We start from the raw sequence: 9,719 nt of genomic DNA, 5'->3' as shown, positions 1-9,719 counted from the left end.
CCATGCATTTGTAAGTACAGTGTGAGGACGGATAAATTCAAATTATTACACGAAAAGAAATGAAATTTTTTATTTCAAAAAAATTACAGTGGCATGAAAATAATTTTGAAGGACTGATTTGCAGGACCACAAGTATTTATGGTCCTGCAGCTTCAGCATACAAGAACATTAGAGGATGACTATATCTTGGCTTTTATTAAACCAAAAACTTACCATTGTCTGCTTTAACCAAAGAAACATGAAAAAACAAAGAAACATGAAGGGAATAGCTGATTAATCTGCTGAGTACTACCACTGTCTTTTGTGTTGGTAACTACAGTTCAGAAAAAGATTTTTGTGAGTATTTTCATAACCCTGTGGTTTCATAAAACCATATATTCAAAGGAATAATTAAGAAAGCAATTGCCAGGTAAATCACTCACTTTTAGTTGCACCCTAACCTTTTTTTTGTTACATGATCTAAAACAATTTAATCTTAAAGCAGGCACATTTTTTGCACTAAAAACATAGAAACTAAAGTGAACTTAAAAACACTTTTTAACCGAATCTCTTCAAGAACCTCCAAAATGATCCATCAGACTGGCTCATAGCTGCACTAACTGGATTTCTCTATAGAGGCTTGCTGAGACATCACTCTCCAGTGTCCTTTAACCTGCAGGCAGGTAGGCTGGACTCTGCAGGCTATAGTCCGGGCAGACTTTCTGAACCAGTCTGTAGTCTGTGCTGTAGAAAGACACGTAGATGCAGATGACCTGGAAAGGTCTGGAGCACATCCAGGTGACGTGGCTCTGGGTGTGCTCCTGATCACATGTCTTTGATGGGTCGTAGTTGCACAGCATCACCTTCTTGTTGCGTTCGGTTTTCTCGGAGTCCACTCTGCAGTTGAACGTCTTTGAATCCTTGGGGTGGATCACGCTTTGGCGCTCCAAGTCGAACTCCACCTCTTTTGTCGGTGGCACGAGGCTGACGGACACGTTGCCTACCCCCGTGGAGTTGTGGCGGAAGAAGACGCCGAGAGACCCGTTCCCATGATCCACAATCTTCCCCAATATCAGCAAATTCAGTTTGACTGTCTTTATATTTGAATAAAAGTCCCCCCAGATGAAGGTCCCGGACCATTTAGATGTTCCATGAACTTTCATGATGGGCTGAAGCTTTATCTTTAATGATGGGTTGGAGTGCGGCTGCGAGTTTCCTCCAAGTATTTCCCAAAATCCCTGCTTTGAAAGAGGGATGAAGGGGTTACGGGGCAGCTTGGTGTGCTGAGTTAGACTCCTGGACTGAAACACAGAGTTCTTCTGCTGTGAAGAAACCTCGTGGGCTCTGCGGGCATGAGGCGGTGCTTTCTTGGTGAAGGTAAAGTTGCTGTCTGTCTGGTGTGGTCCAAGAACCAACTAGAAACATTAAGCACAGGGGAAAGTTACACACTTACTAACAAATATCAAGCTAATAAGACAACAAACCAACCAAAAACCCTCCCAAATACTTTGGAAATATGGTCTCAAAATTAAAGAGAATCTTATTCGAAAGAACTTTTTAAGAAGTTTTTTTAATATTGTAAAAATCTTAACTCCATAAATATTGTTAAACCTCATGCATCAGTGTGTTTGAAGCAACTTAAGTCTGCAAAGAAAGTCATCATTAAGGATAGTGTATTAAATCTAAAATATGTAGAACTAGAACTATTGGCAAAACCCTCTTAAAATGGAGCATAACTCAACTTTTAATGTGAACCGTATAATGTGTTTAATGCTACCATTCATTTCACTCACCAGACATATGGTTCCTTTCAAAAGTATCCAAGCAAAGCACTGACAGGCGAACATCTCCATTGTGCATAAGCTTCCAGAGCCATCCACTGCTGCGTTTCATTCAGGCAAAGTGAACTTTTGGAAATTCTTTCCTTAAACACTCTCCCAACTGGAAACCTTCACTGTGATGCTGCTTCCCCTCACAGCGCACAGACTGGGAGGCTTTCCCAGAGCTCAAGATTTTGACACCCAGTTTTGCTCTCTCTCTCTCCCTCACTCACTCCCCCTTTCACACACATAAACACACACCCTTTTGCTTGAGAATATGCACTGTGTGCAGCATCACACTGTTTCTGCCAGCCCCTGGTCCCCTCCACTTCTTTCTCTGACTGAAAATCTTCTTGCATCTTGTTGCGAGGAATAATAATATAATTAATCAACACTTTGATAAAATGTATTTTTTGTACTAACCTAATCCAAGACAATGTGATACTGGCATCTTGTGGCTGTGTGATAAAGTGCAAGGATGATGCTTTGCAGTAGAACTACGTTAATAACCACAAATTCATATTTATTTCTTTGTGCAGGAACATGCTCTGTAACTAAATCTAAACACAGAAATCTCTCATGTAGAATAACCAAAATCAGCTCACGTGTTCACACAATCCTATTAGTCACGTCAGCAATTTCATGGCCTTCAAGTTAAACATAAAGGAAGACGCTGCAGGTGGAGAACTATGGAGTGAAAGTTGAATTTGTGCTATTTTTGTTGGGAAAGTAAACTTAAAGTGTTTGCTGTTTGTCTCTTGTAGATCTTAATTCAATTTAAAATAAAACCAGAAAATAACTTTAACTTTGTACAGCCTGTTATAAAAATTAAGAGAAGAAAGAAAAGTGCAGATGTCCATGAGATAAATATAATCAGAGCCTAAGTCTACTGTTCAAGTGCTACTAGAAGCATTTAAATATAACTGGATTTGTCTGGAACTCATCCACACATTTTTTCTGCTCATTTTGGTTTTTATTATATTATTAATATATTTACACTATATTGAAAGCCATCTGCTGCTTGTCAAAAAAGCCTTTAAGCTCATAGCCCCAAGCTGTGAACAGCAGGCGAACAGCCATCTGCTCCATTTCTGCCATACTCGTCTTCATCAGTGGGCACTTCCTGCTGTGGCCTCCAGATGCCACCAGAAGGCAACATTGAGTTGTCACCAGTTGTTTTGTTTTTCTATGCTTAAACCTAAAATCATCAGGAAATGTAAAAAAAAAAAGAGAAAAGTTTTTGAAATAGTTAATTTGAAGTTACTTACTTAAACATAATAAGCATTTGTTTTAATCCAGTGGTCATAATAAGTGCATAATAACTGCACAAGTGAATGCATAGATTTCAGTCAAACAAGGGCCAAAAACTGCAGTTCCTGCTGTTCCCTTGAGCTGGCGGCAAGTTCCTACTGAATCCCATGTGACAATGACCAATTTTACAGCATAAAAAAGAGCATTTACATTTTTAATGATTTTTTTTTATTTTCTTAATTGTTTATACTTATAAGGTTTCACAGTAAAGGAGCGGCTGCTTTGATTGACAAGTGAATGCCAAGACCGGCAACTGTAGCCAAGAGATGATTGCTGGGCGTCACCTCTGACAGCTTAAGTTGACTTGGATTCAGTGGGCCGTGGCCGCTCCACCTTAATCATGATGTCGGTGCCTTCCAAAGAATTTTAATGGGTATCTAAATTTGACTGCAGCACACATTGAGCTTTCTGCAGATATATCTGTGGGCTGCATATGTACAGTTTATAAATGAGATTTGCTAATCAAGCTTCCTTATGTTAGCACTCATCTCTCTTGTGCAAATTTAGCTACTTCTGGCTCCAAAAATCCAACATGGTGGCAGAAAGAACCCTAACCAGAGTCAAACCACTGGAGCCACTTCCCTATACAATGTGCAGAAACTGGCTGAAATTCAGGCAAGTGTGTAGCAGTGTGCGCACCTCTGACATAGTTCTCAGTAAATAAGAGGGACTGGAGAGTCTAAAGAAACCCTCACATTTTAATTTTAGTAGAGACATCACTGAAAAAACTGGATATAATTTCATTAAGCACGTAGTTTGAGTAATAAACTATTAGCAATTAGACTCTGAGGAAGCAGAGTGGAGCAAGACAGGACTCCTGGAGTCTAAACACTCGCTGTTGAGATCGCAGACTGTGGGCAATAAAATCAGATCCTAGAATTAGATCCTTAGAGGTATCCTTATTGATCTTGTGTTTGAACTGGAGTAAAGATGCAAAATGTTGTACTCCTTTTATGGCACGTTTCCAATCAGTAGCTTAACATATGGTAGAACCTTTGATAAATCATAATAAAAACTGACATCACGAGGAGGTGGCAGAGTGTGCTGTTGTGATGTCCCTAATACTTACAGAAAAATGTCTTACTTGAATCTCATTGAACCATATTATTATTTTTGCTAAAAAACAAAATCTTTTTTGGGTTGTCTCCTTATAGGGCCCCACTCATTATGGACTGAAGTAGGAGTTTGTGAATAATTCTTTGCCCAAATACTGAAACTTTAAAATCAAGTCCAGTAATAAATGGGCAAAATCATGAATCAGCTGACCGGTCAGTAAAAATATCAAATAATAAGCTCAAGTGATTCATGTTCGGTTAGTTAGAAATCAAAAGATCTAGTCCTGTTTGTGTCGTCAAAGTAAACATACTCTTATCCAATTTTTACTGCACTTAAACATTTAAACATATTTTACAAAAGAATAATAAAAAAAAGAAAATGAATATTTAACAGAATAAAATAATACTGCCTTAAAAGTATATACTGCCTACACAGTGTGTTGCCTTGTCGCAGGTTTTCGGTCTTTTTAAGGGATTTTGTCTGAAAGACATTAATATACTAATCATCATTACACACGCTACGTGGGTTTTCACAAAATGAAAATGAAAATATGAATGTGGGAATGGGGCCAATGTAATGGAACGTACTTTCGGTTTGTTTTACATTCCTGCCAGTCACTGACTGAGTAGTGTTTGTACTGTTTGTGTAGGTACGTAGGTTTAAACATATTCATATTGTTACATCGCAGTGAGCCAACAAGGAAGTGTGATGTCTGTCAGCACAATCATTAGAATGCAACACAGATTAGATCTATTGCTTTTTAAATATGCATTTCAACCATGAGAAGAATCTGTCTTTCCAAACCTGGTTATCTGGTTGTTTCATTAAATCTGCATGCTACATATTCAGACTGATACAGATAGCATGTTAACAAATAAAAAGGAATTGAGAACCACACTCGAGTCACAGTATAAAATAAGTGTGTCAAATGTATCAATGTCATCATATTAGTCTAGTTTGCACAGAAGACAACATTTAATTTTAATTATTTATGCGATTTTTAAAAATATTTTATTTTAAAATGGTTAGAACAAAAACATCTCAATGTGTATGTAGGCTAATTGAAAAGAACTGAAGCATTTTGGATGATGTGTGTTGGAGCATTTGCTGCAAAATTTTTGATCGACTAGGGGTTTAAGGGAGTTTTAGGACATCTTGATGACAATGAATTACAGTAGTCCAGCCTAGAAGTATTATTAGTCCTTTATTTATCCAGGTAAAAAATCTCATTGAGATTAAAAATCTCATTTCGAAGAGAGACCTGGCATCATGGCAACAAAAGTCAAAATACAAGTACCACATAAGTATATAACATTTAAAACAAATACAATATCCCGTTCAAACATTTGAAAAATATACAATAACAGATCAAATTAAGAGTGACATTAAAAACAATCACACTGAGTAAAAGAGTAACCAATTCTGATAATTTCAGTTCCTTCTGCAGATTAATCCAGGAAGCAGGGGCAGCGTATTTAAAAACCTTTTTCCCCAATTCTGTTCTGATTTTTAGACAATCAATAGTATGATATTGTGAGAACGAAGGCTGTATTGGTTGTGGTTTTTACACATATAAACACATAAATAAGATGGAGGATAAATAAGGAGAGATTTATAGATAAAGATCAACCAATGGGAGAGTCTGCGAATATGCAAAGATGGACATTTAGCAGCAGCATACAAAGAACAATGATGTTCACGATTTCCATAACCAGTAATAAAACGTAAAGCACAATGGTACACAGTATCCAACCTCTTTAGGTAGTGGGCAGGTGCATTCATAAAAAGCAGGTCACCATAATCCAATAAAGGTAAAAAAAGATTTCTAAAAACTTAGTTTTAGATTTAACTTCGACACAAGCCTTTGACTGTGAGTTTTAAATGACAAATTCTGATCTATAATGATCCCTAGATACTTGTATGGTGTGACCATTTCAGTTTCAGTTCCTTGAATTGTTTTAATCTTGGGAGACGTAGCTAACAACTCTTTGCCATTTGAGAATAACATGAACTTGGATTTCTCTGGATTTAACACCAACTTAAGTTGAGTTAAATGGGACTGAACGACATCAAAGGCAGACTGCAGAAATTGCAGGGTTTGTGCTACTGAAGGAGATGAACAATAAATAATTGTATCGTCTGCATAAAGATGGAATGCGGCATTGTTTCTGTAAAGAGAAAAGAACAATGGCCTTAATATGGAGCCCTGTGGAACTCCTTTGGACACTGGGAGAAAAGAGGAAGAAGACCCAGCAGCATGGGCACACTGTTTTCTTGTTGACAAGTAATTTGAAAACCAACTTACACCATTTAGATAGACCAATATTGTTTAGTCTATCTTATAAAATAGCACAGAAAGTATGAATGCATAAATTAGTTTTTCAGCATCAGACCGGGACATGAAGTATCTAATTTTGGAGATACTATGCAAATGGAATAAAGCAGTCATCCTACATATTTGTTTAACATGTGTATTGAAGGACATATCCTGGCCGGAAACTCCAAAATTCCTCACATCATTACTGGATGCCAAGGTAATACCATCAAGAATAAAGATCTGTCTAAATACCAAATTTCTAAGATTTTTTGGGCTGAGTACAATAATTTCAGTTTTATTGGAATATAGAAATAGAAAATTTAGAGATAGTCCAGGAATTTGTCTTTAAGCCATCCCTGCAGTCTCAACAAGAAGGCACAGGTACATAAGGGATGAGAATATGGAACTGTTGGAATGTAAACAGTGAAAAGGTCTCCATGTGTGGATTCTTCAACAAATAACATTTATACTAACATCAAGTGAACCACTATCTCAGTGTTTAAGAATCAACTGCTATCATAACTAGAGATTAATGAGCATCGAAGGCATTTGGAAAGGGAGGGGGGATGAGTGTGTATCAGTGTATGTGTATGTGTGTGTGTGTCCAGAGTTCAGCTGAGACAGTGTCCTTCGCCCTGCCAGGCTAAGTAAACAGTCTTCCAGCCAACCCAGGAGACCTTGCATAGAATAGGAAGAACACTCTAAGTACAGTCTGTTATCAGGGTGTTTTTGTTCGGCTCCAGCCTTGAGACCACCGCTGGCGCCGAAGTGGTAGCCGCATGAAGTGATGGTGGTTTTTACTTTAGTGCGAACAACTCATGTGAATTTCAGAGCTGTTCTAACAGTCCGACACTGGTCTCTCAATCTCCCGTTGGAGAGCCGTGAGCTTCTCCATGATGTTATCAAACTTACACTCCGTGATGTTGTCATTCTTGTGCTCAAAGAGCAGATTCTGAGAACTCACGACCGCAGTGTGCTTCTCCAAGATGCAATCCAATTTGTGCTCAGAGGTCTTATTCTGAGTGTTCACAGCAGCCGCAAGCTTCTCCAAGAGCTTATCTGTGCTGCACTCAATGAGCCCATTTTGAGAACTCACGACTCGTCCCATCGTTTCAATCCCAGCGGGCAGCCTTGTGGGATTTTGAACAGCCGATTCTGCTTTCTTTAATCTTCGATACGCCAGGGCCAAGCCAGCTCCGATCAGCAAGAACCCTGTTATCATGGTTCCGAATAGGTAGATATCTTCAGCGTCTTCGATCGACAGTCCCGCCAGGCACACGACCCTCCAGTTATGCCACCCGTCCATCGTGTATCCGGCAGGGAAAGTACCTCCAGGACACTCAGGCTCACCCGAGCCCAGGCTTCTCGTTGAGAAAGTCAATTGCATTCAGGGACCAGTTGATCAAATCCATAATTCCTCTTTTAGGTTTTAGAGAACAGACTGTGAGAGAGTGTACCAGGGAAAAGTAATACAAAAATACACGAGACTAGACAAGGACACAAGAAGCTAAGCAGGGAAGATAAGGGAGAGAGGAGAGGAGAAAAGTGCGACCGCCTTCGCCAAGAGCCAAAGAGAACATAAACACCAACTGTCAGTGGTCTAATTTGATATTTGACCAAAATAAGATCCTGTGGTATCTCTAAATACAGATGGAGAAACTAGTGACACTAACTAGCTGGACATAGTAGTGATGGACAAACAGAGGAAGAAGACCGTAGTGATAGATGTAGCTATACCAAGTGACAGCAACATCAGGAAGAAGGAACAAAAGACGCTTGAGAAATACCTTTGTGTTATTAACTAAGACATTAGACTACAAACAGTTGGTGTACTTTCTGCAGGGGCTATCATTGTTCAAATGTTGCACAACTTTTTATTTGACAATAATTAGCTGGCACCCATTAGGTTTAAACTTCTTTATCCACTACTAGTGTGTAAACAGAAAGTGGTGTAAAAGTTATTTTTTAATTACACAGAATCAAATGCAGCACAATGCCAGAGTTTGCTCCTTGGAAACAGACTACTGACATTTCAAGATTATTTCCTGCAGAAACTGATTCCTGTTATTGACAAAAGACATCGACAACCAGTCCTTTGCTTGACAAAGTTAATTACATTTTTGTAAGCTCCAGCTCACATTCAACAACAAAAGTAAAGATCCAAGACTAATTGCAAAGATGAAATCTTTGTCATGATGATGAAATCTTTAGCCAGTAGGTAATCTTGAGAGCCACCAGATGCCTGGTTCATCTCCAGGATCACCGTAATTGTGCTGTAGATCAGCTGGTTGGTTTCATTGATGATCGCAGTAGAGATCGTCTGCAGTGTTGCATTGACATCTTCTTTGTTGCATTGACTTTTGGAGGATACTTCGTGTACTATTAGTAATCGGCCACAGGGAGTGCAGGTTTTCAGTCTAGCCACAATTTTCTCTTTCATGTCAGCTGCTCTGGCATTCAACGCCTGCAACACACCAGTTGTTCTAGAATCTCAGTCTTGGAGTGTGAGGATGATTAACTCCCCACCAGTGTTGGTTAAGTTATTTGAAAAAAGTCATCAGTAACTAATTACTGATTACTTCCCCCAAAAAGTAATCCCGTTACTTTACTGATTACTTATTTTCAAAAGTAATTAATTACTTACTTAGTTACTTTTTAAAAACACGATTTACAACCTGAATAGGTGATAAAGCAAAAGATCTTTCAGCCCAGTTCTACTTTTTCTGCATAATCCATCATACAAAATGTAATCAAATGGAAAAGTCTCTTTTTAAAACTTGTTTCATTTTAATCTTTTAAAAAATTTAATTATATGCAACATTCTCTGACTGGAAGAAATTTGTTTAATATTTAAACCTATTTTCTGCACATTCCAGCACATAAAATAAAATATTTTTTGTGTTTACACTCACTCTTTCAAATAGATGCAAGTAAAACACAGCAGAAAATAAATAAAATCAAAGACTCAGCGGTCCTGTTGCTCTATTTTCACCTGTATAGCAGGCGGAGGTTTGCCCTGGTGCAGGTAAGCCGCAGCGGTCAGTGGAAGAATCTGCGAGTTTGTCTGTGAATTTCCCATTCCGTGGTAGCGCACTCGGTGCTTGCTCGGATGTTAAGGGGGTTTTTCGCTGTAAAAAGAAGTTTTCTTCCCACGCAGTGAACAGCGGACGCTAATGTTTTTGTCACTTTTTACGGAATCAAACTCAAAGTAAGGTCAGTACTTCCACGCTTTAAAC

General features: G+C 38.5%; 1 protein-coding gene across 1 annotated transcript; it reads right to left on the bottom strand.

Moving 5' to 3' along the window:
• Positions 1–335: 335 nt before the first annotated feature.
• LOC134633154 (neurexophilin-1-like) lies at positions 336–2,498 on the bottom strand. The gene is made up of 2 exons (XM_063482018.1): positions 1,773–2,498; positions 336–1,394 (listed from the first exon to the last, which is right to left on the bottom strand). Exons 1-2 carry the CDS (start codon positions 1,830–1,832, stop codon positions 648–650), a joined length of 807 nt encoding a protein of 268 aa, XP_063338088.1. The 5' UTR covers positions 1,833–2,498; the 3' UTR covers positions 336–647.
• Positions 2,499–9,719: the final 7,221 nt, after the last annotated feature.

The sequence above is a fragment of the Pelmatolapia mariae genome, linkage group LG8, assembly GCF_036321145.2.
Source record: "Pelmatolapia mariae isolate MD_Pm_ZW linkage group LG8, Pm_UMD_F_2, whole genome shotgun sequence".
Taxonomy (NCBI): domain Eukaryota; kingdom Metazoa; phylum Chordata; class Actinopteri; order Cichliformes; family Cichlidae; genus Pelmatolapia; species Pelmatolapia mariae.
The sequence above is the reverse complement of the archived record's forward strand: the minus strand, read 5'-3'. Positions and strand labels throughout refer to the sequence as shown.

What these genes read in the sequence shown, in the direction of transcription:
- LOC134633154 (XM_063482018.1), bottom strand. Translation starts at nt 1,832, where the DNA reads ATGGAGATGTTCGCCTGTCAGTGCTTTGCTTGGATACTTTTGAAAGGA. An exon ending in TGAAAGGAACCATATGTCTG is followed by an intron (nt 1,395 to 1,772) that starts GTGAGTGAAATG and finishes TAATGTTTCTAG; the next exon opens with TTGGTTCTTGGACCACACCA.